Source organism: Sceloporus undulatus, chromosome 1, assembly GCF_019175285.1.
Source record: "Sceloporus undulatus isolate JIND9_A2432 ecotype Alabama chromosome 1, SceUnd_v1.1, whole genome shotgun sequence".
Taxonomy (NCBI): domain Eukaryota; kingdom Metazoa; phylum Chordata; class Lepidosauria; order Squamata; family Phrynosomatidae; genus Sceloporus; species Sceloporus undulatus.
In genome coordinates, this window is record NC_056522.1 from 87920144 (window position 1) to 87945186 (window position 25043).

Here is a 25043-nt window from a genome sequence, read left to right on the forward strand (position 1 = left end):
CCTTTGACTTCACATCAATAAACTGTTTGGCTGGTTTTACAAACTTCTATATACAAATGAATTTATAAGTGAAATAAATAAGCATATGTCTTATGGTGTTATCTGCTGAAGCTTGGCCAAGGTTTATTAGAAGAATGGGGTAGGGGAGAACATTATGGAGCAGGCTGCCTTATTTTTTTGTTATAGTAATTTTTGATCATGACCAAGTCCAAGTGTGCTGATCACAGTGAGCTGTTTCCCATGCCCCCTCTTTAATAACCATCACCTTCGTGGCTGGTGTGGGATATAAAGCAGTGACTGGCACTGGGACTATCTTGAGAGACTAGTAAAGTGGTTACCACTTTAGGGACACACAGTAACGGTATCTCTTCAATCCCTTAGGTTGAAGGGAGCACACACAACATGGGTGAGAGGCAAGGTCTGGTAACCCAAGTGAGAGTGTGATTGATTCTGATGAGGGTCTGAGACAGAGGAAAGAGCAAGCATTACTCAGGGGAAAGCTGAGTGCTTCAATTGATGTATTCTGGTACTTGTTATACAGTCATATGTTTGCCTTGTTTCTACATGTCCTTGAGTAAATCTCAAGAGAGCGGGGGAGGAATGGGATGCTTCTAGTGGGACAGGAAGGTATAGTACTCAGGGTTGGATAGCCAGAATAGGAGGATACATGCCCTATCTTTCAAGTTCCAGGTTGCCCTGTCAACTCACTGTTTGCTTTCTTGGTTGGTGCTGAACACTATCAGTCTCCAATAAAGCCATCTGCCATGTCCTGGTATTGAATAAAAGGGCTGACCTGACATGTGTTACAGAGACATGAGTGAATGAACCTGGCAAGAGTGGATTTAAATAGTTTTTTTTTGCACTGTCCAGTTTCAAGTGTTAAATGGTTTAGTACACCGTTAACGTTTTAAAATTATTCTTATTGGCTTAAACTATTTTAAACTGTTCCAACTGATTTTATTCTATACTGCCCAGAGAACTTGACATTAAGTGTGGGACATAATTATTTTAATAGAATTTAAAATACAGTGGTGCCTCGGGTTACGAATTTAATTCGTTCCGCGGCCGCTTTCGTAACCCGAAAAGCCTTCGTAAGCCGAAATGCCATAGGCGCTAATGGGGAAAAAGCCGCGGCTCTGCCGCGGCTCCATTTAAAATAGCGCCGGAGTTTTTTCGTAACCCGAAAAAACTTTCGTAACCCGAAACAATAAATCCCTATGGGATTTTTTCGTATCCCGAAAAATTCGTAACCTGGGTATTTCGTATCCCGAGGTACCACTGTAGATTAATACATACAGTGAACATAACCCATAACATGTGGGTTATGCCAACTGCTCATGGCAACTGATAGAGACAGGAGTCCAAAGTTCTATTCTATTTCAACATAGCCTTATGATCACTTGTTACGATGTACGTTGTATTCATAGATATAAAATATTCTATACATAATATATTGGATAGAATAATGTCAAAAGAAAGAAGCTACCCCTCTTTTCAACATGCAGCCACTGGGTGTCCCTTCAGACTTCGTAAAATGACCATTCATGACAGGTATCAACCTCTCGTTCTCAGGATGGCTAAAGGAGCTATCCACAGCTAGTGGGATATACCTTGGCCTCACAACTCAAAGATAGGAGTGGCTGCTGTTATCCTGTACCACTAGGACACCATAAATGCTGTGGTTGTTGCCATAGATCTGGTTGAATGTGCTTATACCTGCTGAGGTCTTGAAGTGTGGGAATAACATCATCATAAATGTAAACAACTCTTTAACCATCTTGAAATCATAAACTTTGATGCTCTGATGTTGGGTAATTTGTGTTGTTGCCTCCCCACCATATATGCAACCGTCACACAAACACACTGGCAGTGACCTTGAATTATCTCCCTCTTCCTGCTTAGATGCCATCCCATTGCCTCGCTGCCCCTTTGATTGGCCACACAGTTGGATGTGCAATGATCCACCCAAAAAGAGCATTGGTGCATCGGTGTGTGAGTGACAGATAGGCAAAGCAATATCATATCATACAAGTTCTCCCTAGATGCCCCCTTCACCTCCATTCACCACATGCCCCCTGTAGGACTTTCTAGTTTGTGTATGTTGTAATTAAATAATAATAATAATAATAATAATAATAATAATAATAATAATAATAATAATAATAATATTTTTATTTGTATCCCACAATCAAAGCCTCTGCCTTACTGGGATTCAGCTTCAGTTTATTGGCCTCCATACACTCTACCCCATTACAGCATTGATGTTCCAGTCTCACTTGGTTTTGATGACAAGGAAAAATAAGAGTTGGATGTCTCTAAAACTCCAGACTCTCAGACGACCTTTATGGTCACCATAAATCAGAAATGACTTGAAGGTAGACAACAACAAAGTGGTGTGAGATCTGAACCAAGGGCTTTCTGACACAAAGCTCAGTCACTATAGTATATAAGACAGAAGTGGCTTTTCAGTGGTAGCACCCAAAATTTAAACATATCTCTTCAGACATATATACTTGCCAACTTTTAAGTATCGCTTGCAGTCTATCCTGTTTGTGTGTTTAATATTAACTACTTTTAATGGATTTAAAATTTTTTACTCCAATAGCCAATGTTATGTGAATGGACCATTGCCCTCCACATTCCTCTTCTTCTCCCTGCTCCTCCTGCATATTCCACTAAGTTGCTCTGGAAGATCCAACACACTGGTGCATTTTCTGGAAGAATGAAGGAGTCTATTCTGCTTGCAGATGAACAAAGGTGGATTACAGTTATCATCATTATTTTAAACAGTTTTTAAACTCATTTTCTGTTCATTATTTTTGTTTTTATACAGTTCTCTGACCCATTTTTAGTTTTGCGATGTATACCATCTTGAGACAAGATATGAAGAAATAAAAATTCCACAAATAGACACAATTTACAAATAATTACATATTTTATATTATCCAACCAAACAGAGCACACATATTTCACAACTATTACCTTTAGTGGATCCTTCAACAATATGTTGTGGAACTAAATTAGAAAGTAATGTAGATTCCTACAGAATGAGGGAAAAATCTTGTTTAGAACATTGTTGACTTAATAATATGAAGCAATTTATTTTAAAACTTTAGTGTCTTTCCTCAAACATCGTCCTTCCTTGTGTCTCTTTAACTAAGGCCTGCTTCTCATAATTAAAACTGTCTTAAAAATATGAAGAATGTAGTCTTGTCCACATAATTTGCACTTTCCAACTTGGACCACAGCAAACTAGAAGTTATTTTACTCCAGTGTTTAACGCCAGAGCAGGGCTTCATCCTGGATTTCTCCAGTGTTGGCCACATGCTTCATTTAAACAGGTAGGTTCCAACATGTGGCAAAACCACATTTTCTCGCTTGTGTGGACAGTCTCTAGATCGCAAGAAAACAAGGGCAATGACATGTTGCACCTGGTTGTAATTCATCATTGGGATGGGCTACATTAAGCTTGGTGACTTGAGACTTACAATACAGCACAACTGTTATAATGCATTTTATGATATGACATTATAACTACAAACCAGTGTTTTCTGATTCATTCATATGCAAAGAGCTTCAAAATATTTTTTTTAAAAAAATGATTCTACAAGAAATAAGAATTATAGTTCTTTTACAGTTTTCTAACAGTACAAAATAAAATCTTGACCTGAGAATTGTCTTCTGTACTCATGGGATTTGAGTCTCCATACATTTCAATTATGTTTTCATCACTTTCCGTGACAGAAGGGAGGGTGGATGCTGGAAGTGATCCCCTTTTGAAGGTAGATGGTGGGAAGTGGCTAAATAAAACACAAGCAAATCAATTTGCATATCTAAAAATTAAATAATGTTCAGTCTTCATTAGCCTGTTCTTAGGGTTTCTGCTTCCATTTTGATTTTTTTCAATGGGGTAGGTGAAAATGACATCATTGTCCCTACTGCCATTTACATCATTATGATTGATTTCTCCACTGAATTCTCCATTTCTAAGGGAGCATCTCTCTTTGTTCTCTTGGGACATTTAAAAATAGCTTCTTGGTAAACAAGGAAGTAGAAATGAAATAGTTCCTTCTGATCTTTAAGTATAATAAAGTGTCATGCTTCTGCACCAGCCATTTCTTACTATTCCCCTGACCATTTAACATTTTATATCATTTATTATGGGCTCTTGCTGGACTGGGGTGTAAGTCCTTACCTTAGTTTTTCTCTTCATTATCTGCTAAGCTTTGGGTAGTTCCAGGTCTACCCAAATGCCTCTCTCATTCATGGGATATATGGCTTTGGCTCAAGCCCAACCATGGGAAAACTTAAGATTATAATAGTATATTTGACAGTGTCTGGCATAGAGTAATTATATTCCAGTAATAGTGTTAAATACAATAAAAAGAAATCCTACTGAGAAATAGTTTCTGTGTCCAAAGGATAATGAAACTGACTTCAAAAATGATGTTCCATTATGCTTCAAATGTACTTCCTTGCATTCTAATGAGATATTAGTCAATACTAAAAAAATATTTTTGATGAGTTCATTCTGAAAATGAGCTGTTCTTCAGAAAAATGAAATACCATCTCACTAAACAAGTCTCTGTAGTTGAATGGCAACTTCTCATAGAAAACTAGTTGTACAAAATTTCAATGTTTCAAATATATAAGCAGACAATATTAGTGCCATCCTGCCAAAGTATGCAAGTAATATTGAAGTGTCATGATGAACCAACATTTCTGGTGGATTTCGTTGTCTTTGGACATTCGAAATTTTTATATTTCTCAGTATGATATTGACATTCATAATTGCATTTTTACTACTATACAATTCACCTGTGTAAGACCAATTCTCTTTCTATAGTTTCTGCATCTGTCATATTTTAAGTGTGGGGAAGCCACTGTTGCCTGGAGTAAAAGTTAAAGGGTGTTGATATGTTTTGTGTTGAAACAAGAAGAGGTGAAATGATAGCTGACATGTAAAACAGAACTGTATTGTACTGGAAACCAGGACCACAGAAGTTTACAGTGTTATATGTCAGGGTGGTACACTGCCTAACAGCAGGTATACTGTCATATGGTAGCTGATGGTATAAGATAGTTAGATATATGTGAGAGGTTTCTGCCTTGTATATAAAGATAGTAGAAATTAAAAAAATAGTAAATTCTGATTGGCTGTCTTTGAATTGTCTGTTAATCCTTTCTTTGAAACTAGAAAATGATGCGCCTGGGAGCTGAGCACTTGGGAAAAAGTTGTCAAAGAACACAGGAAGAAATGGAGGAAGAAACAGGAAGAGAATGCACGAAGCAGAGAATGGAGAAAGGCCACAAGCAATTCACTTGAGATAGCTTATGCTGCCCCATGAGGAGCAATGGCTGAAGCATTCTTCAAGACAGGGCTGTGCTCACAGCATCAGTGAGTAAAAATGAATATCTGAGTCAAACACTGGCTATTAGACCGGAGTGGAGACTGAACTACTCTGCAAAGAAGCCTCATATGTATCCATGTAAATAAAAACCCAACCAACCATAAAGGGGAAAAAGAACTAAGGCTTTATAGCCAGTCAGTGAGTTAACTGGGGGTGAAGTTTATAGGCCCATTGGGAAAAGGCTGGCCAGTTTCTTCAAGGGATAGGGACTGTTCATGAGAGATAAAAAAATAGCAACGTAGAGAAAATGGAAGCTTATAGTAAATCTTTATGTCATAATTTTTACAGATATATATAATTACTATTTTAAACACCCTCATTGCCCCTTGAATTTAATTACTGGAACCTCTCTATGTTTGTTCTCCCATGCATAAATTTGTCAGACATTAGCAGCTCCTAGAAGAGACAACAGATATCTAGGAAATGAAAGTTCATGTTTTATGTTACTAACAATAAAGGGATAGTCTGCTAAGTGACTAAACCCTCCCTTAATTATATATACCAATCCCTAAAAAGGAGATGTCCCTCATAAATTCGTGGTATCCACCAAAAGGATGTCAACAAAATTGGTACTGTTATACGCTGTTATTAGAACTATTTTTGTTGCACAGATTGCCCAAATCCAATATAGTACTAAATTTAATGAGATCCACTCATTAATATAATTAATATGCTTACGTATCTCTTGGTATGGGCATTGCAGAAAGTCTGAAGTTCACAAAAGGACTAGCAAGTTCAATAAATTGTTCTGGCTTTTTAATCACAGGTTCTGAAAAATAAAGGAATGAAAAAAGGAGATTTCTGTAATTCAAAAAATGTAACTTTTTCTGTTCAAATTCTCATACGAAAGTAATTGTACAAAAACATCCAGGAGGTAGTTATTTATTTAATATGCTGCTTTTTTCCTGAAGTGGAATATGTTTTCTGGAAGTTCTGTGCATATACACTGCCTCTGATTCTAGAGTACACAATGTATATAACAGAAATTTTAAAATAATTACTATGATTTAACTAAAAAAACGCAGTACATCTCATCTTAGTGTGAGGTTTCCATAAGCCTGCGTAGTCTGCTAAGGAAGTGTTAAGGTACTGATAAGCAATTTCAAGCTCTCTCTTCTTATGTTTCTTTAGTACTGAACTAGATTTGAATGACAGGCCTCAAAAATGATGAGAGGGATGACTATCCTCTCTTAAGCAGGCCATATGGGTATTTTACTCTGACTTGAAAGACTGAAATGTTTTTTAAAGTTTTTCCGAAGTTATTGTATTAGAATTGACATTTTAATATTGTAGACAGGATATTCTCAACGTCCCAGAATAGATATAGTTGACATGCCTGTACTTAAAATTGCAGTTCAGGTTTGATGGTTTGCATTTTATTACAGTTTATATCATAGGTGAGGTTTCAAATGAGTGGCAGACTGTATCTATTTCTATATAGTATCTATGGTGACTGAGGGATGCAAGCCCCTCTTGCCTTTTTTGAAACTCAAAACTCAAATGCAAGAGACTGTGGGCAAAGCTGTACTGCTCTTTTTGGGCTATAGCCAAAATACAGTGCCTTTTAAGAATAGATCTGAGATAACTCTCTGAGCCTCAGCTTTAATGATGGTTGAAGTCGTTGAGGGAAAAAGGAAGGAGGAAAGATATTGCCTTTAACCAAGGTGAGTATGTAACTATATGAATGGTGGATGAAATCATTGGAATGTAGTGGATGCCTGCTAAGTACTAGAAAGGAGACGTGATAAACAGAGCAAGCGAGTCCCCATGAGGCTGGCATATTAACTAGTGTTATAATATGGGTAGCATGCCAGGAAACCATTGTCTACAAAACCTTATGCTGCCAACATCTCTGTCTCAGTTAGTCATAAAGGTGCTGCAAAATCCCTTTGCATACTGATCCAGACGAACCTGGCTATGCCTCTGACTTATATGTTGTATCAGTCATTTTTGAAAACAACCTTGTGATCTCAGTAATAATAATAATAATAATAATAATAATAATAATAATAATACATTGTTTATTTATATACTGCTTTTCCTATAGATCAAAGCGGTGTACAGCAGATAAAATGGATACAATAAAAGATGAAATAGCACATTAAAAACAAATTAACAAACAGTAATACGATTTACAATCCAATATCATTATCTAAAAGCATACAATTCAAAAATATTAAAATTGATGTTGTTTTACATTATTCATGGGATGCTGCACAAAGCAGGAACATGCTAAAATAGTAATACTTTTTCTGCAAGTTATATGTTACTGAAAAGACAAGCTGGAGATGCAAATTAGTAGACCTATGCAAATCCATGTTGCAAATAATTTGGGCTTTAGCTACTATGCTACCCTAGCATATTATAACTTCATTAGAGATAAGTCTCTTCAAGTGATGAACCAAAGGTTAAAATGTATATGAGAATTACCTATAAATACTGGTGGCATGGTGCATAAAATACTTGGGAAAGTTTAAAAGCAATTCACAATGTTAGAGGGGAAAGGTGCTGCTGACAGACAGAGCTGGTGCTGGTAGACAGCAGCAGTGCACATTTAAGAACACCAGTTTACTTGTTATGTGAACCTGTTTCCTACATTGCAAGTCTGTGACATACCAGAGATTGTTTGTTTTAAAACGCTTATATCCTGACATATCTACAAGGAATTCTAAGTAGCTTATAACACAATCAGTAATTTAGCGGTTAAAAATATCTGTCTGATTTATAACATAGCATAAAACATGGCAACAGCAGCAGAAAAATATCACAACCTTAATCAAAATATTTAAAATGTTTTAAAAAGAACAAACAAAAACACCAAATGACCTTCTGAAAAGGAGGGATTTTAGTAGGTGAGCGAGAGTCATTAATGAGAAAGTGAGATGGGTCTTCCTTGGATAGTTAGACACAAGTACTGAAAACCTCCTCTCTTTAGTCTCAGTTAAGTCTGGGATTATTTTCAGGAACTGTTTGGACATATAAGGAGGCTGCTAAAAACAATCTGAATAGGTAGGCAGACTTATACAAAAGACATTCCTTTAATCATTTTATCACTAATCTGTTCAAGGATTGTAGGTCTAATTTTAAAAAATGCAATCCTGTTTAGACCCAACTGCACGAGACTCATTTCACCACTGACATAGATGATAAAAGTATCCTTTGGCTTTATAAATTATCTCTTTGATCCTCAGAATGACAGTTAATATGAAGTCAATGGAGACAAACACAAATATTTAATGCTAGATTGTTCTTAGCTAAAACTAAATTATAGTGCAGAGCCTCTAAAGACACACCTTGGGGTTCATCTGTCACAATTGTTTCCTTTTTTTGTCTGATAAGTTTCCAACGTGGTACAAATGGTGGTTTTGGAGGTGCCACCAGTGGGCCTGACCTTGTTCTACTAAGCAGTGCAGGATGGCTGTAAATGTGAGAAAGACCATATTCCCGTAACTTCTCAGACGAATCAGCCTACAAAATACACAAAAGAGGTTTTATTACAAGCCAAAAGATCAAGAGAGTTTTTTCATTTCAGTCCAACTGTAAGCTTTGTTAGAATTTTAAGAACCTAATTCTTAAATATGGTCCATAAGACTAGAAAAAAATAATGAAGTGTTTTGGGAAAAGAAATATGCCACCAGTGCTGATATGCCTGTGTGCAGAACAAACCTCAATAACCACAGCCCTAAATGAAAGAGAAAAGGGTTATACTGATTGGACATTCTTCTAAAAGTCATATCAAGGCCCAGGATTTTTATATTTAGTGTGTGCGTGTGCATGTGTGCAGTATATTTTGAGTTGAGAGATTCTCTCAAAGATAAAATCAGCCAACTTGGCTGGTCTGAAGATTAATTATACATTTTGATTGTATCTCAGTATGCTGGACATCCAGAACTTGGCATGTTCCCACATGGAAAGTTTCTGGTACTACAGTGAAGATTTCCTTGTCAAAGAAAGGAATACTATAAATAATTGTGTTCTAAATATTCATGGTCTACTGCACCATGCTTATAAAAGAAAACATTTATAACATTAATTTTAACTTTACAAGACAAAGTGCAACAACAAGGTATATATAGATGTACAACTTTTCAGAACTATTTTTGGTTCTTCAGTACTAATGTACTGAGTGGCCAAATTCAAACTGCATTCTTGGATTCTTTGAAGAAGCCCATCAACAAATTATAGAGGAGCAGGTTCCTTTTCTTCAAGCAGCCTCCACACCCCCTCAATATTTGCATCAGGGGGCTGAAAACTCCCTACAGCAGATTTTTGTGAGAAGGGAAGGAATAGGAGGCCATTCCAGGTAAGGACATCACTATGGGGTGTGGGGGATTCAGATCACACTGGGTGACGTATCAGAGGGGGTGAACATTCAGTGGGTCATACTTTGCAAAACTCCACTGGCCACCCCCCCTCCTCTAAACAGGGCGCCTCTGCCTTCCATTGGCTGTGGCTGAGGGAGGGGGGATGCTGCTGCCTGGCAGCTCCTTCTGGGTCTGGCAGAGCTGCTAACCAAGAGGGGGAAACACTAGGAAAAAGAAAAAGAGTTAACAACTGTGGTAACACCACATCTACAGATGTAGATATGCAGGGGCTGTAAGGAGGGAGAAGAAATAGTCTCCAATATAAACCATTTACGAGCTTCCTTTGCTAGCATAAGGACCCAGTTAAATCCTGGCCAGTGTTTTGATACATCAGGTGTTTTGATACACCAGTTAAAATTATACAAATACTTACCATTTTCTCTAATACAAAGATCTTTCTTTCAGACACATATAGAGGCAAATAGTAAGCATAGGCCACCATCTGAGGCTGCAGTGGTGCTGCAGAACCTATTAAAAAGAACCCATTAAGCCTATTAAACTGTTAAAAAATAAGATGTTAACACTGTATAACAGACAATATATTTATCGTAGCAGGCAATATATTCATTAGTAACGAACAATATATTCATTAGGTGCTATGATGCTATAAAGGCAATAAAAGAAGTTATGAAAATCACTTTCTCCAATATAGTTCCAAGGAAGTAATCCGTTCCAGTGAAGTAATCTAAATGGAGTTATGAAAATAACTTTCTTCAATGTTCTCTTCACTTAAATTAACCAGTGGTTTCAGAGTATTAGTAATGACCAGTAGAGTCATTTGAATAGCACACATGTTGTTCACCTTAAGACTAAGAATGCATTATAAATATAACTGAAGTCATGCAATGCCTTTAACAATTAACACTAATCAAAATTCTTACATAGTGTTTCACTTCTGGGGCTTAAAGTTTCCTGTAATGTAAAATTACAGGGTTTGCTTTTCTTAAAATTTTTCTTTTAATTTTCTTTTTGCCTCTATTAATACAGGGACAGACAACTTTGCCAGGTCCAGGAGCCATTCTTTTCCCCATCCCCTGGCAGACAATCTCCAGGGGATTATATAGACTGCCAGAAATCTAAATGAAACCTGAAAGGTGCCAAAGTCCACTTCCAGTTTTGAAAATATATATTTTAATGTTAAAAAGAGGGGGTGGGCCCTGCAACTTTTTAAAAAGGTGATTTGCTTTTTCAAAAGGAAAAGGCAACAAACACTGCAACATGAAAAATAAAAAAAATGGAATCCCTAAAATAAGAAGCTACTCTAGTTGATGACTGAAAATTACCAAGTAGGGACACATCTATACTGCCCACTTAGTCCAGGGCCAGTCCAGAGCATTATGCCCCAGACCAACTACAATAATGACCGCACAGATTGGGCCAAATTCAGTGTGACACCGTGTCTTTATGTACACAGGCCATCACCATTGCTTCTGCTGAGGTCATGGGGCACCCAGACATGTGATCAACATGGAGAAAGGAAGATGGTGCCTCATTTGCTATCTGGAGAACTGGATCAGGTTGAACTGGAACTAATCCAGCTGCTCAGACAGTGAAGAGAACTGGAGTTTCCTGGAATCTTCAGAGTAAAGTGCAGATTCTCTTAAAATAGATTAATATCTTTAAAAAAGAGGTTTTGTTAGATGTGGCTGTTTGCTGCTTGGACAGATCACACTGGGACTAGGGTGAGTCTGGCACAGACAGTTAGTGCTCTTAAAATAAACACACATTTGTCTGGTTTTTGTTTGTTTGTTTGTTTGTTTCTGTGGTACTGCAGGAGGGAACCATGAGTGGCTGAAAGGGGAGAAGTCTAGCAGGTTTAGGGTGAATGTGGACTCCCCCATCTCCATAGTTCCTGATCTCAACTATGGAGAAAGAAAGTGCTGTTTAGAGAATTCCAAATAGCCAGATGAGGGCTGGCTTCCTCCCAGCCCTCATTAGGATGGTAACATATATAGTAGTTATTAGTATCTGCAAGTACATAATGTTAGCAGTGCATTTAGTATATGAGCAGAGCAATGTACAGTATATGAGATATGGTCGTACTGGAGAGTCAGTGACTTCAGGTAATTTATAGTAAAGTGCACCCATGTCATACGTGGGCGCCTTTTAGGCGACTTTCAGCATATGCTGAAAACCATGCCAACTGGGTTGCAATGGCATGTGTGCCTGTGGTGTGCGCGCCGCCCCGCGCATCATGCATGAGCCCCATTATTTTCAATGAGGCTCGAGCATACGCACTATTTGCCTTATGTGGAGGAGTCCGGAATGGATCCTCTGCTTAAGGCAAGGGCACACTGTAATGTAGAAATTTGGGGTAATATTTACATTCTGCCATGTAACAATTTATGAAGTTCTTGACAGTCATCCCCCCCCCACTAGTTGTTTGCTATTATTTACTGCAGACCCCTTTGGCAAATGATTGCAGTTTTTATCAGCTGTACATTACTATGAATTACTACCAATAAAGTGTACCATATTAAGAGGAACTGCTACATATGCCAGGGACCATTTATAATTTACCATTCATAAACATCTGAAGAGAAGTTGGAAAATCAGCAGACATTCGTCCAGACTTAAACTTATCCTTTTCACCATCTTTGCTCTTCTTCTTCCCAATTTCTTTTTGATCTGGCTTTTCTGAAGGAAATGAATACAGAGATTCAAGCATATCTGATCACATACTATGGAGTAGTGCTTCTCTCAAGTAATATAGAATCCTAAAATTCAAAATGCTTTTCCATGTTCCAACAAACAGAATTTCAAGGATATATCCACCACAATTCTGTGTTTAAGATTATTCCCTAATAATAATTCATCACACATTAATTTATCTGTATCAAGGGTGAGCAAATGCAAAACAGTGGGGTGATGCACTTTTCTACCACTATCACTCCATGGGCCACACTCCTACCTAAGAATGGCAAAATACTTAATCATGTAAAATGGTTTTAAAAAATGGGGGAGATTCAGGGAGCTTTGAGGAACTGGAAAGGGTTTCAAGCGCCACCAAAATGGGGTCTAGGACTGCATGTGACCCACGAGATTCCCTTTGCTCACCCTGGTCCAAGGTATATTAATGAACATCACCTAAAAGGAACTATGGACCCAAATACCCTAAAAGCAACAGATCTTGTCTGATCTTGGAAGTTAACCAGGGTCAGCCTTCATTAGTACTTGGATGGGAGACTTCCAATGAATACCAGGTGTTGTAGGCTATATTTCAAAGGCACACCACTACTGAGTATTCCTTGCCTAAAAGAACCCTATGAAATTATTCATGGAGTCACCATAAATTAACAGCTGACTTGAAGGCACATACCCACACAGTAGCAACTCTAAGAATCACTCGCCAGCATAGATTTTGCATTAGGATCTCCATGCAGATCAGTAAGTCACAAAATAGCCTAGAGAGCTGAATGCAGAAGCCTTAGGGACAGATACAGCAACATTGATTGGAGAGGAATTCGCACCATGTCTGGTCATTGGCTTTCCTAGAAGCCTGCATAGTCATACTGAGTAACACACAGCAAATTATGAAAAAATTACTAAATCAGTCTGCAGAATCAGTATGTAGAGAGATCTTGTAGCAGCTTTGAGGCTAACTGAAAGAAACAAGTTGGCAGCATGAGCTTTCGTAGGGTTCAGTCTACTTCCTTTGATGCTTTTGTTCCACTCCACCAAAAGCATCTGAGGAAGTAGACTGAAGCCTATGAAAGTTCATGCTGCCAAATTCTTTCTTTCAATTAGTCTCAAAGGTGCTACAGAATCTCTCCACATACTAAATTTCTAAGTTGTTTATTAATAAAATAGATCTATGTTGCACTTTACTTTCTGAATAGCTTTCAAAGAGCCAATCAACAACCAGTTTGTTGCACACTGATTTTTATAAATCATTTACAGGGCTGTGAAGTCAGAGGCATGAGGTTAGAACCAGAAACAATTTTGGATGGAGTTGCAGAGGGTGGAAAAGTACCAACCTTGGGTCTGTCTTCAATATAAAAACATTTAATTTTATAACAATATATGGCAATATATCATTTTAGACTTATATTTTATCTTTTTAAAATCTATTAAATGCCTAGTTTGTTGCAAATTTACTTTCATAGGAATTTAGGAAATTTTTCTTGTTCAGCGGTCCAATACAATACATTTCTGTGCATATTGAAAATCTTCTGATTTTAAAAGGACTGAATGTTACCTAATGGTACATTGAGGGCTGAAGCAGACAGTCTGGAAGGAGAGGGCTCTGGCTGCTCCAGTCCCAATCAGGCCAGGACTGCAGTGACCACATGGCCCGCTCCTGAAGCAGGAGCAGTTTCCAGCCACTTTGGGGGCATGCGTTATATAAACACCCCCCCCCCCCAACGTGGCCAGAAGCCACTTTATTTGGCTTGTATGTTTTGGGCCTGAGTTACAACTGTATGGTAAGCTATGTTCTAACACATTCTAACATTTTTCAGTACTAGTAATTCTTTGTAGATTCTAAGAATTATTTAGTGGTTATTTGGTGGCACATATATTTTCCTTTGAAAAAGTTCAGAGTCCACTACACTGGTACCCCGGGTTACGAAATTAATTCGTTCCGCCGCCGCTTTCGTAACCCGGGATACTTCGTAAGCCGAATAGCCCATAGGCGCTAATGGGGAAAAAGCCGCGGCTCTGCCACGGCTCCATTGAAAATAGCGCCGAGGTTTTTTCGTAACCCGAAAAAACCTTCGTAAGCCGAAACAATACAGTGGTACCTCGGGTTACGAAATTAATTCGTTCCGCGGCTAATTTCGTAACCCGAAAAACCTTCGTAACCTGAATTGCCATAGGCGCTAATGGAAAAAAATAGCTCTCTGCTGCCCTCCGGTGGCGAAATAGCGCCGAGGTTTTTTCGTAACCCGAAAAAACCTTCGTAAGCCGAAACAATAAATCCCTATGGGATTTTTTCGTATCCCGAAAAATTCGTAAGCTGGGTAATTCGTATCCCGGGGTACCACTGTAAATCCCTATGGGATTTTTTCGTATCCCGAAAATTTCGTAACCTGGGTATTTCGTAACCCGGGGGACCAGTGTACTTTGCACTTCACCCATCCCAAACAGGACTATAGTCATGGTCTGCCTTTCAATGATCAATGTGACACACTGTTTGTAAAATCTTATACCTTTGCCAGTTTTCTCTGCTTTTTCTGGCTTCTCTGGTTGTTTAATGACAGGTACAGAGTCATTTTTAATATCAGAACTTTTGAGATCTTTTTTGGTATCCTGAAGAGATGCTTTAGTTTCAGGGGGTGACTCTTCTGGTAGCTTAAATTCTGGCAATATTTCTTTTAAGAAGTCCCAAACTTTATCCAAATATCCAGACCTTTAACAATATAAATACATGTTATTTTAAACTACAATTGCTGTCCACTATTTGTTCTCTATACTATACTGTATTCTATACAACAGTTGATTGTTTTAACTTATGGGAAGAGAACTAATGAAGCATCCAAACCATATTTTCTTATTCTATGTGATACAATTAATTAAAATTTAGTTTATGTGACATCCTCATATTTCTGATGCTAATTTCTTCTATGATAATGCAAGAATCTGTCTATTACTTGACAAGAAAAGAAAGCAAGGAGGTAAACTATTTTTTTCTATAATACTGAGGGAAAGAAAGGGGAATCAATAATTCCAACTTCCTAAAACATAACCAAAATGTAGTAATAAAAATATACAACAAATACATTGAACTGAGCAGGTTCAGAGTCATATATCTAAAAACTACTATTGCAATTTTGAATAAAATATTTTTCCTATATACTTTAAACAAATTTCAAATGGACATCATATACAAGACAGACTCAATTACCCAAACTGACATGTATAACAACAATTTTAACAACTTCGGGCTAAAGAAAGCATAATGTATTTCAACAGTGGTAGTTTTACAAATAACTGTACAGATGAGATAGCTTTACAAATGACAGGAACACAACAGTTGGATCTAGAGCTAGAAAATAATCCTAATTGGCAAAGATGACCAAGGACCAGCTGAACTGATATCTGAATTCTCAGAGTCCAGGGATGTTGGAAATTCTAGGACTATCTTTGCCTTCTCCTAACTTTGTGCCAACATTGTGGCTAGAGGAGATATGGATCTTTTTAATGCCTACTCTGCTGGCAGAACTTACTCAGCAGAACATTTTCGTTGGTAAATCACTCTGGCCAAAATCCTGTTAGTGACACATACATACAACTGTGTGGCTAACACACATGTAGGGCTCTTTGAAAGAAGGACAATATGGTTTTCTGCAGCCCTTTGCCCAATATCTAAAACAACCCTGCTGGGCCCTGGGAGGGGCTGCTGCTGCGGCGGATTACTGAGGGGCCATTCAGATGTTGGGTTTTTTAGCATGATTATGCAAATCATCTCACTCACACTTTCCAGGTTTGTTATTCACACTATGGAACTGCATTAACACACATCTCTGTGAGTTTGGTTGCTCACATGTGCAAGCATTCAAATAAAGATGGAGCCAACAATGCGAATACATTTAGAACATGAACAATAGCAATGGCAAGTATATTTCTGTATCGTTTATCAGTGCACTTAAGCACCCCCAAACAATGTGTAAGCCAATTGCCCTCAACAAGCTGGGTACTCATTTTAGCAACCTTGGAAGGATGCAAGGCTGACTTGACCCTGAGCTCCTGGCTGGTACTGAACTCACAGCCTTGTGGTTTGTGAGTGAATGGCTGCAGTACAACCATTTAACCACTCCGACATCAAAGCTCTTAAACAAGGCATGCAGCGTTTTATCCCGGGTCTATTCGGGTCTATTCACATCAGTTATTCACACTACTGATGATGCAGATGTTTTGAAAAAACTTAAGGGGAAACCCGAGATCAATTATCCTGGATTGAAGTGGGGTTTTGGCACCCCCCCCAGCTCCCCGACTTAATTGGATGCATTTGGGAACAACCAGAGAGGAAAAGGAGAAAGCAGGGAGGCAATTCAATCAATGCAACACTGAGAGAAAGGTACAGTGGTACCCCGGGATACGAAAGCACCGCGTTACGAAATTTCCGGGATCCAAAAAAATTCCATAGGAAAAAACTGTTCCGGGTTACGTTTTTTTTTTCGGCTTACGAAAAAAATTTTTGGTGCTTTTCGGCGCTTTTTCGCACGAAATCGCGGCTTCCAGCGCTAGCGGCTATGGCTTTTTCGGGTTGCGAAATCTTTCGGGTTACGAAGGGCGCCGCGGAACGAATTAATTTCGTAACCCGGGGTACCACTGTATCGGGAGGATAAATTCCCATTTCATTCCCCCTCCAAGTAAAGATGAGATGGTTTGTCAAGGTCTGAGAGACCTCTTTGCTCCCTCCACTGCAGCATCTCCTGGGGAGTTTATGAAGTGGGGATTTTTTGATGAGATCCAGAGACCAGAGAACAGCCCTTGTGCCCTGTGGAAAAAAATGGCCATATACAGGATGGAGGGCTGACACAGAACTGCAGGGGCAGGACGTTATATGTTACCCACCTAATATGGGAACTCAGTGTATGCCAGCAGATTTCTAAGCAGTGGTTTCAGCCAGCAGAAAGGCATAAGAGGCTTGTAGCTAATCTTAAAACACTACAGCCAGTGTCTCTTTGAGTTAGGATTGCACCAACCATTAGTGTAGGCATATTACAAGGGGTCTATTTTATATAAGACTAAGTTTGGATCCAACAGATCAAAAAGATTTTAGCAATAACAGTTTTGAACTCCTAATTTTCAAGACATAAAGCATTTGAGTTTTTTAAAATGGCCTTTCACAGGATTGATTTTGACTGCTCTTAAGGTCTGAGTCATAGTGTAAATCTATTTTTTCCCAAAGGCCAGATGAATCAAGTACAGCAGAAACAAAGAAAAAGGCATGCCTTTTAAAACTAGAACTTACTGGAGTGGAATAATTTCTGGTATCCATCCAGTAAGTGCATGCAGAACTGTGAATTCCCCTAGTTCTCTTTTTCCATTGTCATGTATGCTACAAAAAATAAAAATGTGCATGTAAGTATACCGATATTCAAAGAAATAATTTTATTTATGCATTTACTGTTTACTGCCCCCCCTTTCCATATATCATACATTTTCTTCACTAGTCATTCTACTAGCAAGTAAACAAGAATATTCAGAATTCTACTTACTGCTTAGCTGTAAATAATGAAAGGGCTACAGGTCTCCTTTCTCATCTTTTTAGAAACAATAGATTGCAACAGACAGACACGTACAGTACTATGCAGCAACTCAAGTTCTCAAAGGTCTAAGGAGATCAAAATGGAAAACAAGACCAAGATCTTTCTCTAGGCAATATAATTTTATATAACGTAGTGTACCCACTCAGTTATATTCCAACGAAAGTGTGGCCATGTTGGCCAGAGGTGGTAAAATCAGGTCATTTTAAAATATCTGAAAAGCAAACCAATTTACCTTAAGGTATCATCATCATCACCACCATCATTGTCCTCTTTTCCCCCAAACCAGGATTATATGCCATAATAAAAGTATTTCATTAGAAAATAAATTGTATTTTATATATTACGTTACTCCAAGGTAGAAAATTATGGAATGTTTTGTTAACAAGCATAGATTTGCAGAACAGCAAAGCCACAACACCTAATATTAGGGGCTGTATATTAATTCTCAGTCACTAGTACAATACAAAAGTTTTATCTATAACCCATTGTAATCTGAACACCATGAACATTTTTTATTTTTACAATCATTTCCTTTCTTTGGTGTAAGCTTAGGGTCTTCCTAGGTTCACAATATTAAACAGAGTTCAAAAAGATACACCATTAGTTAATTCATAATAAACAATGATCCACTCTATGTACAGTATTTGGTTCTTCCTTTGTTACTAATTGTTCTGTTTTGATCTCAAAACCAGCAGATAGGAAGCTTAGAAAACATACTCATTGTTTGCTAGTTTAATGATGGCTTTGGATAATATAATTGGCCAAAGTTCAATTTCACATGTTGTAACTGGAAGTAGCATGTAATTGTCTTCACTGAAGGGTATACTGTCATCTACAATGATTTTTCTCCAGCACCCCTACAAAAGAGAGAGAAAGGAAATTATATACTATGGGATAGTGCTGAAAAATGCAGCTGGAATGAGAATCTGTGACACAGCAAGAACTTGACCCTAATTATAGGTAATTTAAATAAACAGAACAAATCTGCAATTCCAGTAGAGTCCATATGAACAATGGGCAACAATACAGCTAGCATTTCAGAAAATGTGTGTGTGCATCAAGAAGCTATATCCCAGTTGTCCAACTGGTGTGGCTATTAGCAAAGAAAATGTATCCTTTCAGAACAACCTTCTTATATATAAAAATAATAAAGAAACAGTTTGTCATTATTTATGAAGTGTGTGCTATCAGAAGATGCTACTGAATAATAGTCAAGGAAGGAAAGAGAGCCTGTGTTATTTTTCAAAGGTACTAAATGGGGGAAGAAAAAAGACTGGATACTTATATAGATGTTGCTAGACACCTATGTGGAACATTTCCAACAGCATTAAGTGAAAACTGATAATGTCATTGTAGTGAGCTAATGTGGGATACTTCTGGTCATTTTCCACATGCTGCTATTGTGACAAGGCCCAAAACACACAGGCCAAAAGAAGCGGCTTGTGGCCTCTTTGGGAGCATGGTGTTTAGATTATGCACACCCAAAAAGCAGCCAGGAGCCGCTCCAACACTGCCCTCTGGTCCAGATCAAAAAGGAGTTGGTTTAAACTTTAGGAGCTTTGGGAGCAGGCTGTGTGGTCACTGTAGTCCCAGCCCAATTGCAGCTGGGGTGGCCAGAGGCTGCTACTTCCCAGACATCTGCTTCACCTGCAAGTCTCTCCTCTCTCTTGTAAGTAAGAGGCATATCCTCCATTACTGTATAGTTCTTCCTTCCCCTTGATCTAGACACATTTCAGTAGCATCAGTGAAGTGGTACTATCCATTCTTGCCTTATACAATGTGGAATTTATGTGCACCACCACTGCTATCGTGTTAAAAAAAGAACACGATTCAAGTCTATTTTACCAACTTTATTATAACAATTAGACAAAAAGTTCCTCATTTTAAAACATTTTAAATGGTTTTCAAATAAAAACATTTAAATGGGATTCCAAACAAGAACATTTTCTATTGGGCTTGGGTATGGGGTCTGAGGAATGCTTCAGGTGTCTACTAGAGTATATCCCACAGAAATAAGACAAATAGGTGCAGAAGTGTATTTCAGTCACTGTTGTGCGAATGATAATATTTTCACATTTTAGTCTTTTTCTGATTACATTGATACATCAAAGAGCCAATGCCAGCCATGTTTCCTATATGATGAACAATCAACAATATAGAGATGGGCAAGGCTCTGGCAGTAAACTCCTTAGCTATACAAAAGCATACAGCTGCATAATGACCACGACTGCCAAGTGTAAAGTGACCCATACCAAGAATATATAAAATATATAATGCAAACTGAAATATATAGTGCATGTTTTACATTAAGAAGTTTCTTTTGTTTCTTGGGATAAAATACAAAATTGTAACCATACCATTTATAGCTGTTGTCAAATAAAAATTCAAATAAAAATTATGTGGCAATACAGTGGTACCCCGGGATACGAATTACCCAGCTTACGAATTTTTCGGGATACGAAAAAATCCCATAGGGATTTATTGTTTCGGCTTACGAAGGTTTTTTCGGGTTACGAAAAAACCCCGGCGCTGTTTTAAATGGAAAGGCCGCCACCGGAGGGCAGCAGAGAGCTATTTTTTCCATTAGCGCCTATGGCAATTCGGCTTACGAAGGTTTTTCGGGTTACGAAATTAGCCGCGGAACGAATTAATTTCGTAACCCGAGGTACCACTGTACTAATAATTATGAGCTGCCACCAAATATAATGCCCAGCTGGTGAAACTGTGGTATCCAGAGCAACTGGGAAGGGCCAGCCACATTCCCAAATGCAGCTCTCCTAAAACCCTAAACCACATCTGGAGTGCTGAAAACCTCCCTGAAAGTGTTAGTTTGGGAGGTCCAGAGGGCTGGTGGGGGACAGGAAGAAAAATTCTGCTACAACTGAAAGCAGATAGCTGGACCAGCTGACTGAAAAATGTTGATGTTAGTACTATTATTAGTAGTAGTAGTACACACACATACAACTATATCTCCTGCATAGTTTCTAAATAAATGTTATGCAAAGTTAATGTATAAATAAAACAAACATAAAACTTACCATCCAGTACAATTTTACAATGTATTTTCCATAACTATTGTACAATGGCATATGTCCCTTGACAGCTTTGCATAATGAATATATATGTTCCCACGGTTTCCACAAAAGTGCAGGTATTTCATTGGTATTAGCTTTAGCATCAGGACTTAAAACTGCTGCATTATATATTTTCCAAACTGCATAGATTTCACTTATTATCCATCGCATCAGCTGAAGCCAGTGTGGTGTAGTGGCAGGAAACAAAATAACCAAGGTTAGCTAAGCTTCATTTGGAATCTACTCATTTTGGCTCTTTCTGCATAATACATTACACAATTGCAATGATTACAATCATTCTATTTGTACAGAAGATAACTAATAAAATGCTATAGAGGATAGTTTTCTACCCGATGTAGTTCATAATTTAAGTACCGGTGAAACAGGGCATAAAACAAATAAATCTGGGAATGAATAGAAGCTAGTCATACCAAAGAATAAATAAGGCACAATACGAAGCAATTTTTTCATTATAATCCAAATCAGAATAGTATAAAAATTTAAAACAGGCTTGTTAGGCATAATATACATTTTGCTTATCTGTGAAATTATCTTTTGAGTATTGAACACTTCATATTTTAAAGTGTGTATGTTCTATATAATGGTATGTTTTAAAGAAGATTTAAATATATTTTGTTTTTTGCGATATACAATCCTGAACTTCTACTTTTCTAAACTGTATCAGTATTGTTATAAATATAGTTACAGTACGGTATTATTTCCCAACAAACAAAATTCAAAATTAAAGTTACACAAGTCTCTCTAGTTTTCACTTGGTGATACTGTTTCTAATATTTCCAGAGCTCTGTATGAGTGCATCTATGCTGTAGAAATAATGCAGACTGACACCACTTTAAGGACTTAGCTCCATCCTATGGAATCATAGGAGATAAAGGACCCATACAGACAGGCCAAAATAAAGCTGTTTCAGGCCACTTTGGAGGTATGCTATTTAAATGATGCATGCATCCTAAGAGTCCGGAAGCCATGCCAAAGCCACACTCCAGTCCTAAAGACTGGAGCACAGATGTGGTGCAGCTTCTGGACTCTTAGGATGCATGCATCATTTAAATAGCATACCTCCAAAGTGACCCGAAGCAGCTTTATTTTGGCCTGTCTGTATGGGGCCATAGTTTTACAGATCTGCCAAAGAATTCTGGTTCCTCACAAAGAAACAAATCCCAAGATTAAGTAGGCTGGTGCCACGGCAATTTTAGTGGTGTCAAGCTGCATTGTTTCTACAATGTAGATGCACTCTGTGTGTTACACCACAGACCAGTAGCTTCCAGTCTTTGGTTCTCCAGATGATTTGGATTCTCAGCTCTCAGAAATCATGAACAGCATTTCCAATAATAAAGAGATTCTGGAAATTGTACTGAAACATATGTGGAAGGTCAAACATTCAGAACCACTGTCACAGGCCTTCCAAAAGTTATTTCTCTACATACCTTTGTATTTTTAGGTCAAATTCACACTTTGTCAAATCTGTTAAATTCACACTATGTAAACTGTACATGAAACAGAACACTAATTTTTCTAAAGTCTGCATTGGAAACTGATGCTAAGACAGTACGAAACAAACTTAACATTAGCAAAATAAGAAAGGAGTAAAACTGTACTTGGCAGACTTATTAACATGCATTCTAAAGCCAGACACCCCGTAAGGACCCCATCTAAAATTTTACACATGTATGATGATTGCGCATTCACAATGATATTCTTCCAGTATAACCATTTTTATCAAAAGTGACTTTAACTGAATTCTAATGAATATGAATGGTTAGATGTAGACTGTAAATCGAATATACTATTGATTATACCAATATGATGTCATATTGAAGAGGGAGCAAGCTTGTTTTCTGCTGCTCCAGAGAACAGGACCCGGAACAATGGATGCAAGCTACAGGAAAAGAGATTCCACCTGAACATTAGGAGGAACTTCCTGACAGTAAGGGCTGTTCGACAGTGGAATGCACTCCCTCGGAGGGTGGTAGAGTCTCCTTCCTTGGAGGTCTTTAAACAGAGGCTGGATGGCCATCTGTCAGGGATGCTTTGATTTGGATTTCCTGCATGGCAGGGGGTTGGACTGGATGGCCCTAGTGGTCTCTTCCAACTCTACGATTCTATGATTCTATGATGTTTGTGAAGGTATCGTGGTTTGAGACTTTTCCCAATCTTTGTCAGTTGTTCATGGGTGCCTTTTCTGTTTTGTATACACAGGCTGCCATCTTATTCATACACTACCTTAGTGTAACTATGCTGCAATAGCCACGAAAGAAGTAAGACAAAGGGCCAGAACAGACAGACAGGAAAAAGTGCCTTGATCTTGCTTTTTCCAGCACAGTTTGTTCCCAAGGCAAGCTGAATAAGCACAGGCCAACAGCATGGCATGGCATCAAGCCATGATGCTGGGCTATTTTTTTTGGGTTGCCTCCCCACCATACATGTGCACCGTTGCACAAAAATGCCACTTCTGACTTCCTAGTACCTCCCATGTCTGCCCAGATGCGATTCCATTGGATGGCCTCCCCTTTGATTAGTCACACAGTTGCATGTGCGATACTCCACCCATACAGGGCATTGGTGTGCAAGTGATATGCTGCAAAGCACAATCGCAGAGCCCCCCATGTTCCCTTCACACACACCCCTTTATCCCATGCTGGACTGTCTGGTTTGTGCACATTATAATTACATCCATTAGAGTTGTCGCACTTTCATTTCTTTGTTTTGCTGCAACCCTGCACTCATGTCAGGGCATATGCAGGTGTAAAGATTTTCTGCCTTGACTATCCCAGCTTCTTTTGCTCTGGTTTTTAGTGCAGCTCCGGTCTGGTTTCCAGATGCTTTCAAGGTGTGCATCATTTAAATGGCCTGCCTTCAAAGCAACTTGAAACCGCTTTATTTTGCCTGTCTGTTTTATCCCAAAGTCATTGATGCCATCCAGGAGAGAAGGCTGCTGGCTTCAAAGAATCTGTCTCTGGAAAGACTCACTTGGAAAATCTCTTAACCCACAGTACATGCAATTTTCTAAGTCTACATTTGTAGAGCAGCTTGGTAATGAAGACTGTTTGGAGAGGCAGCCTTCTTCCCCGGGCAGTGACAATGACAAACCCATTTGTCTTCCTTGGAAAAGTGCAGCAGCTGTTGGCTGTTATTGTGTGCCTTCAAGTCATTTCTAATTTATGGTGACCCTAAGGCAAAATTTTCACAGGGTTTTCTTGACAAGCTACTTCAGAGAGTATTTGTCATTCCATGCTCTGAGGCTGAGAGTGTATGAATTGCTCAAGGTCACCCAATGGGTTTCATGGCCGAGAGAGGATTCAAACACTGCTCTCCGGAATCATCGTCCCATGCTCAAGCTGTTGTACAACCTTGGAAAATTTGTTGCTATGTGCCTGCCACTGTGTAACTAGAGGGAAATTACAACTATCAGCCATTATCAACTGTTAACTGAATCATAGTGAACAAACAGCATATATTTAACACAGAGCATTAGCGTGATACAGTGCACTGATAGAAAATTGTTCTCAAAAAATGTAAGTTCTTGCGCATATAAACATCTTGATACATTTTAAAGCTGAGAAATACCTTAATCTATCCCTCCTTCCATGGTGCTCTCTGATGCAGGCTATTTCATTCTGCTGCTGGAAAAGAGCTGCCTGTTTTCATATACAACAAATACATTTTTTCCATTCATCTACATAACAAATATGACTTATTTCTTAATAAAAAGTTATTATTCACATACCTCACTGTTCATTAAATGTTCATTGGGTGGAAAGAGGTCAAACCAAGTTTCATTTTTTACTACCACAGGCACCTAAGAGAAATTAATTATTTTCATTAAAATACCTGTGAAAAATCTTTCTATACTTTCTAATATAATATTAAAATTTTAAATGTATTTATACATTTTAGTTGTTTAATCTATCTATCTATCTATCTATCTATCTATCTATCTATCTATCTATCTATCTA

General features: G+C 38.2%; 1 protein-coding gene across 1 annotated transcript in view; it reads right to left on the reverse strand.

Moving 5' to 3' along the window:
* Positions 1-25043, reverse strand: part of ADGB (androglobin) — a 95238-nt gene that overhangs the window by 57547 nt on the left and 12648 nt on the right. Inside the window, exons 4-14 of the mRNA XM_042446472.1 lie at positions 24814-24885; positions 21030-21239; positions 18709-18848; positions 17694-17780; positions 14926-15125; positions 12296-12412; positions 10149-10243; positions 8705-8879; positions 6090-6180; positions 3668-3800; positions 2983-3040 (exon numbers count right to left, since the gene is read on the reverse strand). Of these exons, the coding sequence (XP_042302406.1) occupies positions 2983-3040; positions 3668-3800; positions 6090-6180; positions 8705-8879; positions 10149-10243; positions 12296-12412; positions 14926-15125; positions 17694-17780; positions 18709-18848; positions 21030-21239; positions 24814-24885 (1378 nt within the window). The remainder of the gene's footprint in view (positions 1-2982; positions 3041-3667; positions 3801-6089; positions 6181-8704; positions 8880-10148; positions 10244-12295; positions 12413-14925; positions 15126-17693; positions 17781-18708; positions 18849-21029; positions 21240-24813; positions 24886-25043) is intronic.